Source organism: Hyla sarda, chromosome 2 (genome assembly GCF_029499605.1).
Source record: "Hyla sarda isolate aHylSar1 chromosome 2, aHylSar1.hap1, whole genome shotgun sequence".
Taxonomy (NCBI): Eukaryota; Metazoa; Chordata; class Amphibia; order Anura; family Hylidae; genus Hyla; species Hyla sarda.
The window spans coordinates 448,593,764-448,618,279 of record NC_079190.1 but is presented as its reverse complement, the minus strand read 5'-3'; the positions used below and the strand labels follow the sequence as shown (position 1 = coordinate 448,618,279).

Sequence of the window (24,516 nt, the reverse complement as noted above, 5' to 3'; positions counted from 1 at the left end):
CTTGACAGATTATCAGGTACAAAATGGTACATTAGTTGGAAGTTCGTATGAAGTATGCACTGGTGAGGGCAGAAATATGCGCAACTATACGCAGAAAAAAATCTGTCTTTTTGTAAAACACCAGCCGGTGAATACTATTGTTTGGACTTTCACAGTATATAGGCCCTTGACAGATTAACAGGTACAAAATGGTACAATACTTGGATGTACGTATGCGGTATGTACTGATGAGGGCAGAAATATGCGCAACTATACGCAGAAAAAAATCAGACATTTTGTAAAACACCAGCCGGTGAATACTATTGTTTGGACTTTCAGAGTATGTAGGCCCTTGACAGATTAACAGGTACAAAATGGTACACTAGTTAGATGTATGTATGTGGTATGCACTGATGAGGGCAGAAATATGTGCAACAATACGCAGAAAAAAAATCTGTATTTTTGAAAAACACCAGCAGGTGATTATTTTTGCCAGAAGTCAGGACTTTCCCTGTATCTAGACTTGTTACAGATACAAAATAGTAGACTGCTTTGATGTAGGCATGTGGTATGTACGTATGAGGGCAGACAAATGCACTACAGTCTGCTGAAAAATAACTTATTTGTGAACTGCAGCAGGACCCAACAGTGTAGCACCACAAAAAAAAAAAAAAAAAAAAACAGGGATTAAACCCTAATTGCACTCTATCACACAATTCTGAGCAGCAGATGATTTGTGGTGCAAAAAAAAAAAAAAAACACTGAATTGCTCTGAAAAATGAGGAGATAAGATGGTTGCTAAAGTTCAGGCAGCTTGTTGATCTGTATGAGGCAGCTGACAGCTATCTGCCCCTCTCTGCTGCAATGCTCAATAACGTGAATAGGAGGTTTATATATCAAAGATCCTTCTCAGTGAGAACACCAAAGCACTGCACTCCTGTCTTTCCCCAATGCTGATGTGACTAGCAGTTGCAGTGGTACGCTGCGGTATGAGCTATTCACACACACGCAGTCCCGTCCTCTCTATCTCTGAGTGCATGGATGAAATGAAGAGAGGCAAGATGGCTGCCGATTATGTAGGGTTGTGACATCACAGGGGTCAATGAATGCTGATAGGCTGCATCTCACATGTGATACAGGGTCATCCCGACACATTTCATTTCCGCCACAGTTTCCCACCCTCCCATAATCCCCTGCCCCATTTACTGACATGTGGATCCACCATTTTTGGTCTCCTTTAGCCTGGAATGCTGTAAAATGGAGTTTAATGAAGCGATTCGCTCGATGGAATCACGGCGATATTCGCATTCGTTACAAATCAAATTTTTCATGAAATTCGTAAATAATTCGAGTTCGTCAGCTTCGATTCGCTCATCTCTACTTTCAACCGCTGGATTTATTGTTGTAGTGTGTATTATCTTGTTTTATCTTGTTACAATTGTTTTATATCAAATCCTGCCACAAGGGCCCTGTGACAGGACTTATAATTTGATATAACTATATGGTTTTAATAAAATCTGTTAATTGAATCATGGTCTCTTATTCATCAATTCATCATGTACCAGTAACCCTGGTATTTTCCTTGAGGTTTATGGTTACTATTATTTTCTTATATATTTTTCTAACACTTAAGGTATAGGTGTATAACCATAGTATACCTCGGTAAATTAATTGTGAGCTGCACTGCCCAATTTTTTATATGTTACTTCTTTATGTCTGTAAGCTTTACTATAAATAAATTCACATTTATAAGAATTTTTAATTAGTCCTCAAATGAATAACAACATTCAACACCATCTTTTAATATTTCCAAATTGGGTTGCTTATAGATAAGGCTCCCGATAAGAGAAGCTGTTATCTATAAAGGAACATATTAAAAAGTGCTGTGTCGCCACAGGACAAATAAAACATTACACAGTTCCTACTAAAATAGATGCACAGAAATACCAGGTCCTCTAGAGTGGGAGATGATCTATAGCTAATCGACATTATGGCTAATCGTCCCTTTCATGGTAACCCCGAAGAAAATCTGTAATGACTGGGGGGACCTGTTCCTGCAGTGATTCACAGTGGAAATGTAGCATTACAAAATACATATTAAAACCAATAGACTGTTAATAATGCACATGCATGACAGGTCTTCCAGAGTGGGAAAAGCTTTTTAGATCCCCTCTTAACTGTCCTGAACTTGGACTCCCTCTCTATTAACACAGGATTACTTAATATGGTACTTTAAAATTATGTTTGTAAATCATACAACTCCTTTAAATGATCAATGTTTCAAACTCCTTCCCATTATTGGATAACATGGATGATTCCTAACATATTTGCAAACCATTTCATGATCACTTCAAAAATGACTACTTAACATAGAAGAATAGCTCTAAAGTCTTGCCACTAGGTGTCTCACTTCTCTGCAATCTGTTGCTCACTGCCTGTTATCAGGGTAATTCTGCCTTTAGTAGCTAGATCTTGGCAGAACACAGGAAGTTTGGGGTGAAGCAATTTGCTATGAGCAGAAGAGAGAGAGAGATTGTGTGCTGTGTACCTGCAAGCTGCAGTAACCCCCTAATTCACCATGTGTAGTAGTGTACATTAAAATTTCCCAAGCACAGTTCCAACTTGTTAATCTGATGCACTTTCACCAGCATAATGTAATCACTTAGCTAAAAGGAGCATGTGCTAAGTTGTGATTGACCAGAGAAGTAAGGGAAAGGAAGTCATGTGTAAGTACTACTGGCACAAAAAAAATCTACCACAGCATAGATAGCTGTGCACCATAAAGGAAACTCTCTGGGACTTTTTTTTAAACAACAGGTAGATTTTAAAATTGTAATCTAATGGAATCAGTTATTAATGGAATTACTGTTTTCATGAAAGTATCTGTTGTCTACCATATATCTGTTCTATCTATTCTGTTATAGAAAACATATTTTAAAGATTTACATGTATTGGTGATTTTACAGGATGTATGTAGTACACATATAATGTAGCAACATATTTTAATAATTCTTTATCTTTATTTTATTTTTTTATATATTTTGACACTTGTACTTTTATTATTTTTAACCTCCCCAAAAAAGAACAGCAGCATAGTACCAGGTAATGTAAAGGTACAGTATGTTTTTCACTTTAGCATATAACTTATATTGTTTTGTAAGAAAATAAGGTAAACCATCGGTCTGCTTAGTTAAATAATCGTTCTGTAAAATACTACTTGAAAAAAAAAAAAAACTTCAAGTAATATATTTTCATAGATAGTGTCTGCAGCGTATTAGCTTCTGGAATGCTTTCTTAAAGTCTTCATTGAAGATAGTATAAATTAGAGGATTGATTAAGGAGTTGAGGTATCCAAGCCACGTGAGGAAATTGGACATGTCGTCCGAGATATAACATGCATCACAGATATTTACAATAACTTCCTTAACAAAGAACGGAAGCCAACAGATGACAAAAGCTCCCAAGATTAAGCCTAAGGTGGTGGCCGCTTTGCGTTCTCTATTGCAGGATATTTTTTGCTTTCTCATTGCTTTCTCATGCCTCATTTCCGTTCTTGGGTTACGTATAGTTATATGGATCCTGTCAAAATCCGTTGAATGGTCTGAGAAAGATTTCTCCGCTATACACAAGGTAGAACTTTTTCCACAAACGTCTAGCAGAACAAGCCCGTTCTGTTCTTTTTCGCATCGGCTAACACTGCGTTTGTGATATAAGGATTTTGCAGCTCTATAAATTTTATAATAAAGGATAAGGATCAATGCCAAGGGGATATAAAAGGCTCCAAACGTAGAATAAATAGTAAAAACAATATGGTCGTGTTTGATGATGCATTCGTCGTCACGATTGTGTCTTTGGTGCCGCCAGAACAATGGCGGCATAGATATGAATATAGAAAGGATCCACACGACGGCAATCATGAAGGCAGCATGCTGGGGTGTTCGCTTTCTGGCATACTCCACAGCATCGGTGATAGCTCTATAGCGATCCAGGGCGATAGCTGAGAGGTGCAGGATTGAACATGTGCAACAGGTAATGTCCACGCTTAACCAGATGTCACATACCGCTTGACCCATGACCCAGGTTTCCTTTATAATGTACATAATGCTGAAAGGCATCACCAGCACAGCAACCAGAAAATCCGTCACCGCCAAAGAACATATCAAGTAGTTGGCAGGATGATGAAGCTTCCGTGTCACAATTATTGCAGCAATTACCAGAGAGTTTATTGCAGTTGTCATCAATGTCAAGATCGACAGAGTGAGTGAAATGAGAATTTTGCCTGTAATCCCTTTTGTTAGTTGCTCCGTGCAATTATATTCTGTGGTGTTTAGAATATCCATATTCCTTTTAAATGCAAAGTTCACAGTGGGGAGTTGATAGCTAGAAAAGGAAAAAAGACATGTTTAATGATACAATTACACATTCCACGCCTACTATTCTGTCATTATGATGGGGAACGCTTCATTCAATGGAAAGATAGCCAAAGAAGGAGAAAGAAGACTCTGAAATCATAAACAATATGGTTTTATGGATGGTATTACAGTGTAATGTTAGTTATTGTACTGTAAATATAAGGCTTTTTGTTGCTGTAATGTCATGTTTTTTGTTGTGTTCTTTCATGGTGATGATTATAATAAATGCCTTTCTATACTAAAAGACATCAGCAGAATATATATGTTACATTGTTATATGAGATATAAGATATAAGATACCTTGTATTTTTTTTTCTTCCGGTTTCTACTCTATAGACCATAGATAGATAGTTAAACAAACATAACAATATACTGTATTGTGGTGGAATATCCTCATGCCTCAAGGATCAAGATAAGTAATTGAGGAGTAATGTTAAATGGGCACTGTCAGACTCAAAAATGTTTTATATGTTGTACATTTTGGCAAAACATAAACCTTTTTAACCTGTTCAGGACACAGGGCGTATGCATACGCCCTGCATCCCGAGTCCTTAAGGACTGAGGGCGTATGGATATGCCCGTGGGAATTCTGGTCCCTGCCGCTAGCCGGTTGGGGACCGGATCGGGATGCCTGCTGAAATCATTCAGCAGGCATCCCGGCACATCGCCCAGGGGGGCCCCCATGTCGGCGATCGGAGAAAATTGCATGTCAATTCAGACATGCGGTTTTCTCCAATTCCGGGCTGATCGGGTCTCTGGTGACCCGATCACCCAGAAAATAGGGCTGATCGGAGTTTTCAGCAACAGTCCCGATCAGCCTAAGGGATAGGAGTGAGGTAGCAGAGCTGCAATCTCCTCCTATCCCCTGCCATTAGCAGAACGGAGTTCTGACCAATGGCAGCGCAGGACAGGGGGTTGCCATGGCAACCACCCGTTCTGCCCGCCCCTGGATGTCGAGGGGATCGTGGGAAGAAGATGGAGGCCGTACATGCAGGAAAAGATGCCTGGGGACCCGGGATCTTCGCTGGAGACTGCTGGATCCTGGCTCAGGTAGGGAATCATCCGTTGGGGGGGGGGGGGGGTTTAATTGAAAGTGAAAGTAAAACAATCTTTACTGTGGCAACCACTAAGAAGGCCAAACTGCAACTCCCAGCATGCCCAGACAACCAAAGGCTGTCTGGGCATGCTGGAAGTTGTAGTTTTGCAACATCTGGAGGGTCACAGTTTGGAGACCACTGTTACAGTGGTGCCCAAATGGTAGCCCTCCAGATGTTGCCAAACTACAACTCTCAGCATGCCTGGACTGCCCAGGCATGCTGGGAGTTGTAGTTCTGTAACATCTGTCCCTTCAGATTTAGCAATTTTCATGAATTTTTTGAAAATTGATGCTCTACTTTGAAGCCCTCTAATTTTTTCAAAAAGCAAAAATATGTCCATTTTATGATGCCAACATAAAGTGGACATATTGTATTTGTGAAGAAAAATAAAATTTATTGTGAATATCCATTTTCCTTACAAGTAGAGAGCTTCAAAGTTAGAAAAATGCTACATTTTCAAAATTTTCATGAAATTTGGGGATTTTTCACCAAAAAAGGATACAAGAAGTGCCGAAAATTTACCACCAAAATAAAGTAGAATACGTCACGAAAAAACAATCTCAGAATCAGAATATTTGGTAAAAACTTTTTCGCGTTATTAATTCAAAAAGCGACGGTGGTCAGAATTGTGAAAAAGGGCTCAGTCCTTAAGTTGAAAAGGGCTGCGTCCTTAAGGGGTTAATATACTTCATAAAAATTTTTATTTCCTATTTATAGAAATCATGGCGTATAAAATCAAGGCTTTGTTCAAGCTGAAGTACAGGCATGGACAACGTCCAGTAAGTGAGGGTGGACTAGCACTCCTCTGTGCTCTCTCCTGTCTGTAGGACTCCTCTGTGCTCTCTCCTGTCTGATAGCACTCCTCTGTGCTCTCTCCTGTCTGATAGTACTCCTCTGTGCTCTCTCCTGTCTGATAGTACTCCTCTGTGCTCTCTCCTGTCTGTAGGACTCCTCTGTGCTCTCTCCTGTCTGATAGCACTCCTCTGTGCTCTCTCCTGTCTGATAGTACTCCTCTGTGCTCTCTCCTGTCTGATAAGTCTCAACTTTGCTCTCTACTGTCTGATAAGACTCCTCTGTGCTCTCTACTGTCTGATAATACTCCTATGTGCTCTCTCCTGTCTGATAGGACTCATCTTTGCTCCCTCCTGTCTGATAGTACTCTTCTGTGCTCTCTCCTGTCTGATAGTACTCCTCTGTGCTCTCTCCTGTCTGATAGGATTCCTCTGTGCCCTCTCCTGTCTGATAGTACTCCTCTGTGCTCTTTTCTGACTGAAAGTACTTCTCTGTGCTCTCTCCTGTCTGATACTACTCCTTTGAGCTCTCTTCTGTCTGATAGGACTCCTCTGTGCATTCTCGTTTTTGATAGTACTCCTCTGTGCTCTCACCTATCTGATAGTCCTCCTCTGTGCTCTCTCCTGTCTGATAATACTCCACTGTGCTCTCTCCTGTCTGATAGGACTCCTCAGTTCTATCTCCTGTCTGATAATACTCCTCTGTGTTCTCTCCTGTCTGAAAGCACTCCTCTGTGCTCTCTCCTGTCTGATAGCACTCCTCTGTGCTCCCTCCTTTCGGTTAGGACTCTCTGTGCTCTCTCCTGTCTGATAGGACTTCTCTGTGCTCTCTTCTGTCTGATAGGACTCCTCTGTGATCTCTCCTGTGTGATAGGACACCTCTTTGCTCTCTCCTGTCCTATCAGACAAAAAGAGGAGTGCTAGCCCACCCTCACTTACTTGTACTTTGTCCATGCCTGTGCTTCAGTTTGGACAGCGCCATGATTTTATAAGCCATGATTTCTATAAAAAGGAAATTAAATTTTCATAAGTATATTGGAAATGTTCATGTTTTGCCAAGATGTACAACATACAAAAAGTTGTTGGATCTGACAGTGCCCATTTAAATTCTGTCCTCTATACATAAAATTTTTCCTTATACAGCGCTTTGTGGGAAGAGGGGTTAATGTTTTTTTCCTGCTACGATATGCAGTTTTTATCGGTACCATGGTTGTTTAGGCTTTTTATTCCATGTTTTTTAGAAATGTGATTTGAATCAAAAAACTACAATTTAGCATTTTAATAATTTATTTTTTTCATTCACCGTGCGGGATCAATAATGTTATATCTTAATGTTGCAATTATACATTTGGCGATACCAGATATGTTAATTTTTATTTATGTGAGAAAGGGGGGTGCTTTAAAGGAAACTAATCAGCATATTTTGGCATATATAACGCTTAACAATGCGTTATAAATGCTAAAATCATTATCTTCACCATCCCCGGGGGACGTTTGTGCACCCAGGGAAGGTAAAGATATTAAGTTATAAATCCCCCCCCCCCCCCCCCCCCCCCCCCCCCCCGGCCACCCGGCAAGAAGTCCCCTTGGTGGGACTGGACATTGGTGCGAATGGAGCTGGTGAGTATAAGTCCGCACTGGGCAACCGGTTGCATCTTTTTGGAAGGAATAAATTCACCTTTTTTCCCCATTTATTCTACTGGAGTGATGCGGTTTATCCTCTACATGTGACATTTCCTGTGCCCCAGCTTTTGTCTATAGATAGATATGAGATAGATAGATAGATATAGATAGATAGATAGATATGAGATAGATAGATAAATAGATAGATATGAAATATATAGATATTCAAGTCACAGTACATAGTCAGAAAGCATTGCACGGACATCAATAATGGTTAGGATTTAATCTGCGCTGCGATCGCATCTTGCAGTTTGCATAGTTTAGAAAATCCACTGTTCTGACATCCATCATTCCAGGCAATCTTTTCCCATTATTATTCCTATAAAATGTTTATTCTTTGGTCTGAATTAGAATAAATGGGATGCCATGGTAGAAGCAGTATTTGCATTTTACTACACTAAGAATTTCTGTGAATTTCTTTGTAAGGCTTCATGCACATTGCAGAGATGTTTGCATGAAGAACATTTATAAGCTCTCTGTGCTGCTCTATGGCTTCTCCATATGGTGCTGTATGATTGAGTGTTGACGCTAGGAAAGAATACCTCTGGAATATTTTATCCAATGACCACAACAATGTGTTCGTTTTTTTTTTTTTTTTTTTTGTCAAATCGATATTAAAAAAATTTGGAGGCTTACAGAGGCATAATATGACACCAAATGTTAGGTACATTAGGACTCCAAATTTTATAGGCCAGTGTTTCCCACCCAGGGTGCCTCCCGATATTTCAAAACTACAACTCCTAGCATGCCCAGACAACCTTTGGCTGTCCCGGCATGCTGGGAGTTGTAGTTTTGCAACAGTCGGAGGCACACTGGTTGAAAAACACTGCTATAAACAGGTCTACATAACACAGAGGTTGTGCAGAGCCATACATAATAGGTTTTCTAGAGATCAAATCTGTTTCTAGCAGATATTTTGCAGATAGGATTTAGTCAACATCTGCTTACTTGCTGTGGAAAGACAACTTAAAAAAAAAGTACCTGTTATAGACAGAAATCTGTCAGGAGGAACTACCATAAGAGAGTCTAGAAAAGGGCAAGCTTTATATGCCTGGGAGATAATACATGCACTGCAAGAATTCAGAGACTTACTGAAGCCATTCACCTTTTCAGAAAATAAAGTATATGGTATAATTCAGGATAATGACTGTCTGGATGATTTTCAGGTGGGATGGCAGCTGGGGGACCCCATTCTAAATTATATTGGGATTTGCGGAGTTGGGACATACATCTATCAAACATTTATGGCATATCGTATAGATGCCATAAACATCTGAGATCAGAACAGTGGAAAATATCCCGGTGTGTAGTGCGGGTGACACTGATGACAACCATACTTACCTGATCCTTTTCCATCTTTCTCCATATCTTCCATTCCAGAGCCGGCTTGGGGCATGGGCGGAGCTTCCTCGTGTCACCGCTGCTGTTTCCTCAGGCCTGCTCACTGAAGGCACCAACAGGGGTGACGTCAGAAAGCTCCGCCCTTGCCCCAAGCTGGCTCCGGAATGGAAGATATAGAGGAAGATGGAAAGGATCAGGTAAGTATAGTTGTCATCAGAGTCATCCACACTATACACCTGTACCTACAGGTTAGTGCGGGTAACAATGATAACAGTTTTCCTTTAAAGTGAATCTCCAATTTGGCAAATAGGGGCGGTAGCCATGGTCCATCGATTTACTTCTCCTCTTATCTATAAGATATATAGGCTGAGAAGGAGAGAAATGGGCAAATATCACTGATGCCAATGCCAGACTTACACTTGTCAAGCTCTCTCTCACTCTGTACCGTGATCAGCGCTGGTGTGCTCCTCTCCTTTTCACTCTTTGCTGACGGGGTGCCCTTTTTCTGTGACATGCTGTTCCAACGGGTGAATTCAGGATCAAAATCTAGCAGGATAAAAAAATGATACAAATAATAGTACTAAACACATTATCAAGTTAGTGCCATAGATCAAGTGATCTAAAATGTATTTTAAATGGTTTTGACACATGTGCGGTGTCCCAGAACAGAGGTCAACTATTACTATTTTGAACACTATTCGGGTAGCCAGCTCTATTTAAGGTCTTTGGGGGAGATTTATCAAAACCTGTGCAGAGGAAAAGTTGCTGAGTTGCCCATAGCGAACAATCACATTGCTTCTTTCATTTTTGAAAAGACCTTTGCAAAATGAAAGAAGCGATCTGATTGGTTTCTATGGGCAACTCAACAACATTTCATTTGGACAGGTTTTGATAAATCTCCCCCTTTAAATGTATTACAATGCAAGTGTATTTTTTAAAGCACATGTTCAGTTAGGCTCCAGCCTCTTGGCAGAGCACATCACCAGCCATAGCTCAGAGGAAGTTTGCTTCAAGACATAACATTCCAGGACAAGGCAAAAATGCTGCTACCTGTCTAGCATTACAGGATTAATACCACCACAAGCAGTAGCATAAGCAACGGCAGAAAGAACAGACTCTTTTTCAAATTAAAGGGGTACTCCGGTGCTTACACATCTTATTGCCTATCCAAAGGATAGGGGATAAGATGCCTGATCGCCGGAGTCCCGCAGCTGGGGACGCGATCATGCACACGGCACCCCGTTTGTAATCAGTCCTCGGAGTGTGTTCGCTCCGGGTCTGATTATGCTCGACCGCAGAGCCAGCAGCGTGTGACGTCACGCCCCCATGTGACGTCACGCTCCGCCCCTCAATGCAAGCCTATGGGAGGGGGCGTGATACCTATCACGCCCCCTCCCTTAGGCTTGCATTGAGGGGTGGAGCGTGACATCACACGGGGGCGGGGGCGTGACGTCACACGCTGCCGCCTCTGCGATTGAGCGTAATCAGACCCGGAGCGAACACGCTCCGGGGACTGATTACAAACGGGGTGCCGCGTGCATGATCGCGGGTGTCCCCAGCTGTGGGACTCCCGCGATCAGGCATCTTATCCCCTATCCTTTGGATAGGGGATAAGATGTGTAAGCACTGGAGTACCCCTTTAAGGACTAAGGGATGGATAGCCTTTGGGCCGGTCTCGCTGAGCAATAGACTAATATCTGGGGATAACCTTTTAGATGCCCTCAAAGAGAGTGGTGTTAACAAAATGCAAAAGCAAAATGCCTCTAAATTATTATATTGTGTGAATATTGCCTTATACTTTCTGTAGGGCTTGATGGGCATTATCTAGAGTCACTTATTCTTCTTGCTAATCTCTGTATATAAATCACTTCTGCTGTATTCCAAAGTTTAACCTTTGTGTCACAAGAATGTCTTGGCTTCTCTATTATCTTTTCAAGCACGTTTAATGTATTCATTTATTTTTCTGCTCATGCCGTTACTTTACATTTCAGTTCTTTCTTCTTATCATAAGTCAGTCCATATAAACAGAAGTCCAGGATTTACAGCACAGCTCTGTCGACAACTTTACAATGGCAATATAAAATAAAATAATGTTATCTCCTCAGATATCACAAGTTCATATCACTCCCTCTAAGTATATGTCAGATTGTATGACAAACGATTCTGCATATACAGTACTAAAAATAAGAGACACTTTATAAACTTTAACCCCTCTAAGCTAGCATCAGTTGCCTGATACAGTGATGTAATGGTAAAAATGATGACTGGATCGTGCTTCAATTATAATATGAAAGTGCAAACCTACTGAGGAAAGGGCCGTGTATAAAGCACATGTGAGCCCAGAAACGCGTCTAGGTATAAGAATATTATACATCACCGCTACCTGACTGTTCAAAGGCGAACTCCGATCCAGTTCTGCTAAGCAGTACACCATTCCCGGAATCATCTTCCAGGCAGCATTGCCCAAGCGCCTGTGACGTCACCTACCATCGAGTTACCTAGAAGTCCGCACCTGCTTCATCGTGTGGTTACCATCTGCAGCGAAACATCAGCAAGCGGTTATTATTACAGCTGGTCTGTGGCAGGCAGACCGCCGCGAGGACGCATGCCAGCGTCTGGTACCACCTAATCGTGCGGACTCCACATTTCAACTCAATGTATTGCAGGGATGTATTGCAGACTGGTAACTATAATTTACCCATTCTACGTTTAAAATTTGGAATCTATATCCTATATGGGACTTTACCTTACGTATAATTGGAATCCATACCTTTTAACCCCTTAAGGACCGGAGGTTTTTCCGTTTTTGCATTTTCGTTTTTTGCTCCTTGCCTTTAAAAAATCATAACTCTTTCAAATTTACACCTAAAAATCCATATGATGGCTTATTTTTTGCGCCACCAATTCTACTTTGTAATGACGTCAGTCATTTTGCCCAAAAATCTATGGTGAAGCGGGAAAAAAAATCATTGTGCGACAAAATTGAAAAAAAAAAACGCTGTTTTGTAACTTTTGGGGGCTTCCGTTTCTACGTTGTACATTTTTTGGTAAAAATGACACCTGATATGTATTCTGTAGGTCCATACGATTAAAATGATACCCTACTTATATAGGTTTGATTTTGTCGGACTTTTGGAAAAAATCATAACTACATGCAGGAAAATTAATACGTTTAAAATTGTCATCTTCTGACCCCTATAACTTTTTTATTTTTCCGTGTATGGGGCGGTATGAGGGCTCATTTTTTGCGCCGTGATCTGAAGTTTTTAACGGTACCATTTTTGCATTGATAGGACTTATTGACCAAAAATGCACTATTTTGGACTTTGGAATTTTTTTGCGCGCACGCCATTGACCGAGCGGTTTAATTAATGATATATTTTTATAATTCGGACATTTCCGCACGCGGTGATACCACATATGTTTATTTTTATTTTTATTTACACTGTGTTTTTTTTTTTATTGGAAAAGGGGGGTGATTCAAACTTTTAATAGGGGAGGAGTTAAATGATCTTTATTCACTTTTTTTTTTCACTTTTTTTTTGCAGTGTTATAGGTCCCATAGGGACCTATAACACTGCACACACTGATCTTCTATGTTGATCACTGGTTTCTCATAAGAAACCAGTGATCAACGATTCTGCCGCATGACTGCTCATGCCTGGATCTCAGGCACTGAGCAGTCATTCGGCGATCGGACAGCGAGGAGGCAGGAAGGGGCCCTCCCGCTGTCCTGTCAGCTGTTCGGGATGCCGCGATTAGCCGCGGCTATCCCGAACAGCCCGACTGAGCTAGCCGGGAACTTTCACTTTCACTTTTAGCCGCGCGGCTCAGCTTTGAGCGCGCGGCTAAAGGGTTAATAGCGCGCGGCGCCGCGATCGGCGCTGCGCGCTATTAGAGGCGGGTCCCGGCTTCACTATGACGCCGGGCCCGCCATGATATGACGCGGGGTTACTGTGTAACCCCGCGTTATATCAGAAGAGCAGGACCAAGGACGTACCGGTACGTCCTTGGTCCTTAAGGGGTTAAGGGACATTTAACCCATTTGAAATATCGGAGGCCGGATTTAAAGTATTATTGCATTGCTAAAAAATTCTCAAAAAAAATTCTCAATGCTAGCTATTGGTGTGTGTATAAGTTTTATAAGTTTTATATTGTAATTTTCCTCGGCACAATGGCCCTTGTGTTTCGAGGAGTTATTGTTTATATTTTATATGTATTTTATTGTGTAATAAATTTGCACTTTCATATTATAATTGAAGCACGATCCAGTCATCATTTTTACCATTACATCACTGTATCAGGCAACTGATGCTAGCCTAGAGGGGTTGGCTACTTTTTTAGTTTGGTTTCCCTTATCACAACACCAGGTGTAGGTGTACAGCCCTCTTACCTTGGCTAGTTAATTGTGAGCTGCACATCCCCAGTTTTTTACTTTATAATATTTGTCATCACAAATATGAATCAATAAACTACAGTCACATACATTGGGACTCCTCTAATCCGAGGCTTGATAATCCGGCACCTGATTCCAGTTCAGAAATGTGATATCATGTAGATTATTACTAGTGTTGGGCGCGAATATTCGCATTTTGAATTTTTTATCGCGAATATAGCAAATTCACGAATATTGCGAATATATTCGATATATATTCGAAATTACAAATATCCACTTTTTTTCCGCATATTCACATATGTGAATATTCTCATATGTGAATATTCGCATATTCCTTCTTTTCACTTGTGGGCCAATTAGAATGATGCAAATACACTTGTCAGAGGTTATCAACAGCATCCCTAGCAACCAATAGTAAAGTAGCCCACCCCCTGACTGTTTTCTTTCTCGAATATGCGAATATAACGAATACGCAAAATTCGCGAATATAGGACGAATATTCGTCAATATATTCTCAAAATATCGTGAATTCGAATATGGCCAATGCCGCTCATCACTAATTATTACTAGACCAGGAGCAGAAGACAAAATTATGAATGTACCTTATACATGTGATGTGAAAATAGCCATAGAGCTCAAGCGCACCATTTTACCGTTTATTTACAGTAAATGAATGTACAGCAGCACTCCAGTAAGGTGTTTTTTTGTGGGATATTACAGGTACTCTTTAATGACAAGTTAACCTTACAATGTTTTTTGCCAAACTATATATCAATCTGCTTAGTTCTACACCTTCCTCGGTAATGACTTCACTAACACGGCATATTTTGCATCTCCTTTATGCCTATTGGATTTATATGATGTGATGATCTAACCCTAAGGTCCATGGATGAATCTTTCACAAGCTATTAATCAGTGTTCATTACAGCTCACTTGGTTTCTTCGAGCTTGTAATTACACTGCAATAACTAATGAAGCAATGATTAGAAACGGAAAAGTGACCCTGCTGAACAGCAGACTGTGTTAGTGGAGGCTGACGTCTCACATCTTTTTTAATAAATATACTTGTCCTTAATGACAGTGCCGGCTCATCAGCCGACGGAAAATGTTGTAAGATCAACTAATTTTGATCATTATCTATGAATGACTGCAGCCAAACAGTGATCTTTTGTAGATGAAAAGGTTCCTAAGGAGGTTCCAAGAGAGAAGGACCTGAACCTGACTTCCTAATGTACTTACATGTTTCAGATTTCTTCTTATTTCTCTGAACTGACTGCTAAAGGGGGTTTCAACAAGACATAGATACAGTATAGATGGATCCAGCACACATCTACTTAGCAGTAAAACAGAAGTCTTTATTTCAATCCATTAAAAAGGGAACGTTAAAAATAAACAACTTGCAGGTACTGTATATAGTGATCTACCTACCCGGTCATAGACTCTAGTGTGGGCTGTTAATCAGTGCTTGTACTAGAGGCTTAAAACATCATGGGCTGGCATTTATCATTGTAGGTGTAAGTGAAGCATTTTTCTACACCTTTTTTTGTGGGTTGTTAATGTGTAGGAGAACCACATTTATTAAATGGTCACAGAGCATTTGATAAATTTTGTGCAGGTCACATTTTCTGAAATTTCACTCTTCACATACACAAAAAAGCTAAGCTAAATCTGGGCGGGTGTAGTTTTAGAGACTTCTTAGTGGTCTTGCGCCTTTTTTGCGCCTTTTCACAAAAATGGTGCAGTTCATAAAACCCTTCCATATCATGTGAATTGCCAAAATCAATGGATTGCAACTCAAAATCAGCAGAAATGTGTAAATCAAAAGGTGCAAAAAAGGCACAAATAAACCCTGCTTGGGCCTTTATTTGCACCTTTTCTAGACACAAAAAAGTCTAAAGACAATGATAAATGTCGGCCGATATGTTTTAAGGGTGGATTAACACTAGCATAATACAGGCGGAAGTTCTGCACCCATATTATGGCTCCAACCACAAGTACGTTGACTTAAACTGACAGCATCTTAGTGATCTAGCTTGGATGGAGCTTTCATAGATCAACACAGGGTATAACCACAAATACAGTACCCTGGAAGGTGTGCTTGTACTCTCTAATTTGGATTGAAGGTATCAGCGCATCTTCCAGGGTACTGTTTTTGTGATTACATCCAGTGCTTGCACATGTTGACCTGCGGTTGTGGTCTGGCATTTTTTTACCCATTGAGGATGTAGCTTTCTCAAATTGAATTATCTATGGGCCATTTTGTCAATAATGTGACTATAGATGTTGTTTCTTCACGCAATGCTTAAAGGTGTACACCTTTCGAATACACTAGTACTAATATGAATGCATAGATTACAATCTATCTGAAATTATTTAAAGTTATGGACATTTACCATTACTATTAATGGATTTTCCTTGAGACTAACTATTTAAATGCTTGATGCCATATAGCAACCATAAGGCTAGGTTTCCACTTTTTTTTTTTTGTACACCTAAAAAAACGCCATCAAAAACGCCTGAAAAACTGCCACAGGTTTTTCCTGAGTTTTGGCCATTTTTCTGGCGTTTTTTCTGGCGTTTTCCCTGGTGTGTGAAAACAGCCAAATTTGTACCCTGTGGCAGTTTTTTCACTGTCTTCAGATACCACTCTGTGGGTCGGATGCTGAGCACCAGGTCCACAGAGTGTAAGGAGATGAGGAGTGATTTATGGCATCACTACTCACCTCCCCCGGCTGTATAGTAAACAGGGGGGCATAGTGTACCCGTGTATACTATACAGGAGCCGGGAATCCTGTTACCAGACTGACAGGACTCCCTGCTCCTACAAGCCCTTTGGGCAGTATACAGAATATACAGCTATCTATAGATAGCTGTATATAGTGTATACAGAACAGGAGGTCCACTTACCTGCCTCGTTTCTGTCACCACCGGTCCGTGTAGCTCCACCCCTAGTGATGATGTCATTAGGGGGCGGAGCTACAGACAAGATCCAGGCTAGTAAGTCTGAAGCTCTGTTAACATTGTCTGTTTTGGATAATGTGAACAGACCCTTCTGCCAGTGTCTACCCAGACAGGGAGACTCCAGCTGTTGCTAAACTACAACTCTCAGCATTCCCAGAAAGCCAAAGTTGTAGTTGTTTTGCACCAATTGAAGGCTCCCTGTTTGGGAAGACATTGCATTATGGGTGCTCAAAAAATGCCCTAACCCTTTTTTTTCTTTTCTTCTCGTTTCAGATCCGTGTATGCAGAGGATTACGGCGGATTCGATGGATTACGACGGAGTGTTTTTAAAAATAAAATAATTTTTCCACTTTGTTGTGTTTTTTTTATTGAATTTTCAGGCTTAGTAATGGAGGCTGTCTAATAGATGGACTCCATTACTAAGCTGGGGCTTAGCGTTAGCCCCAAAAACAGCTAGCACTAACCCACAATTATTACCATGGTACCCACCGCCACAGGGGTGTCGGGAAGAGCCGGTACCAACAGGCCCGGAGCATCAAAAATGGCGCTCCTGGGCATAGGCCGTAACAGGCTGGCGTTATTAAGGCTGGGGAGGGCCAGTAACAATGGTCCTCGCCCACCCTGGTAACGTCAGGCTGTTGCTGCTTTGTTGGTATCTGGCTGATACTGAATATACAGGGAACTCTTTCCTTGCCGGGCTGGCTTAGCGCACAGCTCAGCAAGGGGTTAAGTGAGCCAGCAATGTGAATACTCCATGGTGGGAGCTGTAGTACCTGCATTAATAGACAGATCGTAGCGAGTGTAACTCCTGACACCTGCTGTGATCCTCCTGTATAATGTATAGATACGGGTGGCTGCTCTTCTATGGTCCCCTGCACTGATGTATATATACACATATTCCTATTTCCCACCCAGTTGTGATTGGCTGGAACCATCTGACCAATCACAGCTCTCAGCGGGAAATATGAATATGTGTATATATACGGCAGTGCAGGGGACCATAGAAGAGCGGCCGGCCACATCTGTACATTATACAGAAGGATCACAAGGGACCCCGGTGATCTGTCAATAAGTACAGGTAACTACTACTCCTATCATGGAACAGTGTGTTCCATGCTGGGAGTAGTAGTACTGCCTAAAAAAATTAAAAATAATAAAAAGTAAAAAACACACACACTACATTTTTACTATTGTCGGCTACATTTTTAGTGCCCTACCCGCCCACATAAATTGATCCCTGTTTAAAAATTTATTAAAATTTTGTTATAAAAAAGATAAATTTCGTTAAATACAATTTTTCCATCACTACTGTATCTTTTTTATTATTATTTCTTTTTTTAATGGTACCCTACTAAATTTTTATAAAAAAGGTATCTCCATCACTTTTTTTGGATCGCAAAAGTCCGAAAGAGAATAAAAAAATGCCTGAAAAAATGCCAAAGTTAAAACCCACATGACGTTTTTCTTGGCGTTTTTTCACTCCCATAGACTTCTACGGGAGAAAAACGCCAAGATTTTCCCGAAAAAATGCCAAAGTCTCGACAAGAGGTTGTTTTTTAAAAACTGCCAAGGAGCCCAAAAATGCCAAAAGGATTAAAAAAAACACCAAACTGAAATACGCCAAGTGGAGTTGGCATTTTACAGTTTACTATTGACTTGCAGCTAACATCTGGCTGCAGCATTTAAAAAAAAAAAAAACGCCATGCTGCAGAATGGGCGTTTTTATTGGCATTTTTGTAAAATTTTGTTAAAAAAAAAACAAAAAACAAGTGGAAACCTAGCCTTACAGATTCATTTATTATACCATCTACCACTAGGGCCCATAGGTAGAAATCTATATTGGTAGAAACTATTATTGGTGCATAGTGTATAGTGATTTCAGATTTTCAATATCTGTTTGAGCAAGTCTATCCTTTGATATGCATACCCATGCTGTAATACTACTACTAAGAAGTGGGATACTCACAAACATGGCTATTGTGATATCTGCATAGTTCTATACCTATGGAATATGTTGATAAATATGTCCTATCACATGCTATGTATTCTATAGAGGATCAACATTATATATAAGTATCCATAACAGACTATGCATAACTACAGTGACTGTGTTTAAAGAGATACTTACTACCCTAAATCACAAATACGCACAGTGTGTATTGGTCCTAACAAGGATTATATTGTGTTATTTATGCTATCTGGGCACATGCATGTTTGCAAGAGCATTTACAAATAAGTCATACACCTATGTGAGACTGTGAGGACTGCACCCAATTTACGTGGAATATGCATGGACTTATATTATGCTCTAAAAGATACAGTGTCTCTACAGATTTTTTTCTTTCTTTCTCCAGTCTGCCTCTAGGGGAAGGGGTATATTGGACACAGGTGTATAAATTGTAGTTTGGGACTAATTCTGAGCTTGCTCTGACTGAGAGTTGCTTTCAAAGAGAGGAACTGCAAGAGAGTTGTAAATCTGAGAGTTTGAAAGCAGGAGTTTGAGATCGCTGTGAGTGTTACTTTGCTTACACTGTAGAGACTTTAACTCAGAAGGTCTACTGAGAATTTAATTGTAATATTTACTGTCTGTTTTTTGCTGGAAATCTGTTAAATCCCCATAACTAGATGGCCTCCATGTTGGAAAATGCAGTCTGGTGTACATCCTGTTCAATGTATGCAACCCAGTTTGAGGGGGCATATTGTTGTGCGAGATGTGTGCTAATTGTTAGTTTCAAAGCCCAGATCCTGGATCTAGAGGAATGACTGACAACATTGAGAAGCATTGACAACTTTGAGAGGAGTCTCCTGCTCACTGAGATAGTACTCTCTGGGGTAGAGGTGGGGAAGGATAGTGGGACAGAGATGCAGGACAGTCAGGCAGATAGCTGGGTTACAGTTAGAAAACGGGGTAGAGGGAAAAGTATCAGGGAGGCTAGTCCTGAGCTGGCACCCCCAACAAGTTTGCATGGTTGGCAGATTAGGAAGATACCATTTTAGAGCTAGCAGTACTGCAGTAAGATACTGCCTCTGACCGCCAGGGGGGGGGGGGGGGGGGGGTGTCTGCTCCAGTAAGGAGGGAAGGAGGAGTGCAGGGCAGGCCAGACAGGTACTGGTAGTGGGGGACTCTATTATTAGGGGGACAGACAGGGCGATCTGTCACAAAGACCGGGATCGCCAAACTGTGTGTTGAAATTTTAAATTGAAGATTTTAGATATATTAAAATGTTAAAGGTTTAATTTAAGGTGCCAACAAGGTGCTAAGGAGACCATATGGTGGCACAATGAGTAGGCAATAGGGCTTCACAATCCCTAAGATTAAAAGGTTAATTTTAACATTTTAATTGAATATTTATGGTAGCTAGTGCTACCATAAAATATTTTTAGGTTATGTCACAGGCCCAGCAGCATAGTAAACCATATAGTGGCTAATTGGCACAGCCTGGAGTTTGTGACAGCATGAGGAAACCATATAGTGTCTGAATGGCACAGCCTGGAGGTGGCTGAATCATGAGGCGAGGGGCAGGTAACCATGTTAAAAAAGAGTGCCATTTCTTTACTGCATGGATAAGCTTTGATGCTATAATAGATGTCAATGGGAGCTTTAGGACTAGCCCTCATGCCCACCAAAGGCTCAGAGAAAGCAACAGCGCACGACTTCACACAGGCCCAGTTTTTGCCCATGTGAAGCTATCCTAACGTATACTAAGTCTGTAAGTAAAACTAAGGATTAACGTACATAACAATCCTGGAATTTTCATGAAGAACCTGACCCTATGCACCTGTAGGTACTTCACGTTGTACCTTCTTACAGCCTGCCACAATTCTTTTCATATATATATGCCACAATAGTCTAGAGAAAATCATATAACATTGTAAGAATACAGTCTATGGGCACCAAATAACATACATAGAAGACAGAGTCTAGGGGCACAATGGTGTACAGTATGCCCGGAGAAGTTACTATCTATTAACATCCTTATTTTTATTTATTTATTTTTTCAATTGAAAGACATGAATATCATGGGGATTGTCCTGTATATGACTCCTTTCATTAGTCAAAGAACATTGCTGCCAACAAAAAACACTTATTCTGGTGAAATTTGCCTACTATATATTTCATAGTATATAATATTAATGTATTAATATAATAAGAAGTAATATTACATGTCCCCAGTACTGGCTGCTGTGGGGGATGTATATGGATGAGTGCAACTTTCTTTGGTGATAATGACTATTAGTGGTGAGATGGCCCATGCACATTGTTAAAGGGGTTATCCAGGAAAAAACTTTTTTTTTAAATATCAACTGGCTCTAGAAAGTTAAACAGATTTGTAAATTACTTCTATTACCAAATCTTAATCCTTTCAGTACTTATGAGCTTCTCAAGTTGAGTTGTTCTTTTCTGTATAAGTGCTCTCGATGACAAGTGTCTCGGGAACCGCCCAGTTTAGAAGCAAATCCCCATAGCAAACCTCTTCTAAACTGGGTGGTTCCCGAGACATGTGTCATCAGAGAGCACTTAGACAGAAAAGAACAACTCAACTTCAGAAGCTCATAAGTACTGAAAGGATTAATATTTTTTAATAGAAGTAATTTACAAATCTGTTTAACTTTCTGGAGCCAGTTGATATATAAAAAAAAGTTTTTTCCTGGATAACCCCTTTAATACTATCTATCTTTGATTTTGCCAGATATAATGTTAGAAAATGTTTATAAACCAACATTGAAACTTTTAATACATGTAGTCTTACATTTATAAAATAAGAAACTAAACAGAAAAAGTTTGCTTGAAGACAAAATCCTAATCATTTTATGGGACTAAATTAGTAAGTCTGAAAAAAGTCTTCTGCTACTACATGTGCAGTTACATTTGCCTCCAAATGAAAGTGTTGGCCCTTTAAAACATGAGGAGAAAGAAATTATAGACGTGGATCAGAAAAAAGCAAATATATTAAACAAATTCTTCTCCACTGTATTTACCAAGGAAAATGAAATTCCAGGGGAAATACAGTGAGATAAGGTAAATTCCCCAATACAGGTCACCTGTCTAACCCAGGAAGAAGTACAGAGCCGCCTACAAAAGATCTAAATACACAAATCTCCAGGTTCAGATGGCATTCACCCCCATGTTGTAAAGGAATTAAGTAATGTAATAGACAGACCCCTATTTTTAATATTCAGGGACTCTATAGTAACAGGGACGGTTCCCCAGGACTGGCGCATAGCAAATGTTGTGCCAATATTTAAAAAAGGGTCAAAAGATGACCCTGGAAATTATAGGTCTGTTAGTTCCGTTGTATGTAGATTGTTTAAGGGTTTTCTAAAAGATGCTATTTTGGAATAACTTGATCAAAATAAATGTATGACTCCATGTCAAACTAACCTGCTCAGCTTTAATGAGGACTGGACTGGACCAGGGAGAATCACTGGATGTTGTATATCTTGATTTTTCCCAAGTATTTGATATAGTGCCACATAAAAGGTTGGTTCATAAAATGAGAAGGATCGGGCTGGGGAAAATGTGAGTAAATAACTGGCTCAGTGATAGGAAACAGAGGGTGGTTATTAATGGTATTTATTCGGATTGGGTGACTGCTACTAGTGGGGTACCACGGGGTCAGTCTTACGTCCTATATCTTGATTTTTCCCAAGTATTTGATATGGTGCCACATAAAAGGTTGGTGCATAAAATGAGAAGGATCGGGCTGGGGGAAAATGTGTGTAAGTGGGTAAATAACTGGCTCAGTGATAGGAAACAGAGGGTGGTTATTAATGGTACTTATTCTGATTGGGTGACTGCTACTAGTGGGGTACCACAGGGGTCAGTTTTAGGTCCTATCCTATTTAATATATTCATTAATTACCTTGTAGAGGGGTTGAATAGTAAAGTAGAAATCTTTGCAGATGATTAGGGATGAGCGAATCGAATCTGAGGAATCCAAATTTGTTACGAATTTCAGGAAAAATTTGCTTCACAATGAATTCGAATATCACTGCGATTCGATGAAACAAATTGCTTCATGAAACTCCATTTAGTGAGGTCCAGGCTCCAGGGCATCTAAAATGGCAGATCCACATGGGAGGACACTCTTGGGTATACTACACAGCGATTCTATACTGCTACAGTGTGGTGTACAGCAACTCTAAAGCTTAAAGGGGCTAGTTAGGCTGAGCACTAAAAGCCATTGTCACCTGCTATTAGTGCATAGTAATCCTGTACTGGGCTGTACTACACAGCAACTCTGTGCTGCAGCACTAATGTGTACTACAACTCAAAAGCCAACAGGGGCCAGTTAGGGTGAGCATGAAAAGCAATAGTTACCTGATTTTAGAGCCTAATACAGGTTGTGTAGCAGAGCGTGTTGTCCTCTCACAAGTGTAACCTGTGCGTATATAGGTGGTGTACGTTTATTTTTTTCCTGTCAAACTAATTTTGGTCTAGTTACTGTGAAAGGCCAGCCAAAGCTACACACTTGTTTTTGTAGCCGTATACAGTTTGTAGCGGAGCATATTGTCCTCCTCTCATAATTGTAAACTGTATGTACACCTACGTGGTGTCCTTTATATTTTTCCTCTTAAAATATTTTGGGCCTAGTTACTGTGAAAGGCCAGCCAAAGCTACACACTTGTTTTTGTAGCCTTATACAGTTTGTAGAGGAGCGTATAGTCCTCCTCTCAGAACTGTAAACTGTTCGTACACATACATAGTGTCCTTTATATTTTTCCTCTTAAAATAATTTGGGCCTAGTTACGGTGATAGGCCAGCCAAAGCTACACACTTATTTCTGTAGTCTACAACAGCTTTAAGCGTTGTGGAGCGCACAGTCCTCCTCTCATAAGTGAATACTATACGTACACCTATGTGGAGTACGATTTTGTTCCTGTTAAAGTCATAAGGGCCTAGTTACTCTGAAAGGCCAGCCAAAACTACACACCTGCTTTTGTAGCCAAATACAGTTTTAAGTGCAGTGGAGCGTATTGTCCTTCTCTAATAAGTGTAACATATACACACTCAGCTGGTGTATAAGTATGTCAGGCAGAGAAGTGCCAGGACGTGCACATAGGAGGTAGGTGGCAGGGGCATAAATTCATCAGGCACAGGCAGAGGTCGCAGCAGAGTAGGGGCGTGTGGCAGCAGGAGTCGCAGCAAGAGCTCTGAGCTCCCATTGTCAGCTAGCAGTCGTGTCTCGACCAGCAACCCAGCAGCCGTGATTGGTTCACTCGGTCATCCACTTCATCGTAAGTGACATCTGACACCCCCAGTCAACAGTCAGTGTGTTAATCAGACTCAACCCTCAGTTGGCATGGCCCTCATGCTGCTGTTGCCACCTGCAGGCTCTGTCATTGTGCCGTCATATGGTCTCCTCATACTGCTGCCACATCCAAGCTCTTTCATAGTGCCTCCCTATGGTCTCGTCATGCTGCTGCCACCTCTAGGCTCTGTCATTGTGCCGCCATGTGATATCCTTGTTATATTAATCTTGTAGTTTGACAGTATTTTTTTAAAGGGAACGCTTGGGGCACCCCGGATACTCAATCATAAGCATGGGGGGGGGAGAGTTTAACCCCTTGGGGACGGAGCCCATTATGACCCTAAGGACGGGAGCATTTTTTGCAAATCTGACCACTGTCACTTTAAGCATTAATAACTCTGGGATGCTTTTACTTATAAATTTGATTCCAAGATAGTTTTTTCGTGACATATTCTACTTTACGTTAGTGGTAAATTTTCGTCCATACTTGCATCCTTTCTTGGTGAAAAATGCAAAAATTTTATAAAAAATTAGAAAATTTAGCATTTTTCTAACTTTGAAGCTCTTTGCTTATAAGGAATATGGATATTCCAAATAAATTAT

At 40.5% G+C, this 24,516-nt stretch overlaps 1 protein-coding gene across 10 annotated transcripts in view; it reads right to left on the bottom strand.

Annotated features, from left to right (window-relative positions):
* Positions 1-2,920: 2,920 nt before the first annotated feature.
* The window catches only part of HTR1F (5-hydroxytryptamine receptor 1F), a 93,960-nt gene continuing 72,364 nt past the window's right edge, over positions 2,921-24,516 (bottom strand). For 8 of the 10 annotated variants that reach the window (XM_056559346.1, XM_056559352.1, XM_056559353.1 and 5 more), the window contains 2 exons: positions 9,721-9,849; positions 2,921-4,359 (listed from right to left, as the gene is read on the bottom strand). In XM_056559346.1, coding sequence (XP_056415321.1) covers positions 3,231-4,319 — 1,089 coding nt within the window. In that variant the 5' untranslated portion in view covers positions 4,320-4,359; positions 9,721-9,849 and the 3' untranslated portion in view covers positions 2,921-3,230. The remainder of the gene's footprint in view (positions 4,360-9,720; positions 9,850-24,516) is intronic. The other 2 variants (XM_056559355.1, XM_056559354.1) reach the window with 1 other exon arrangement.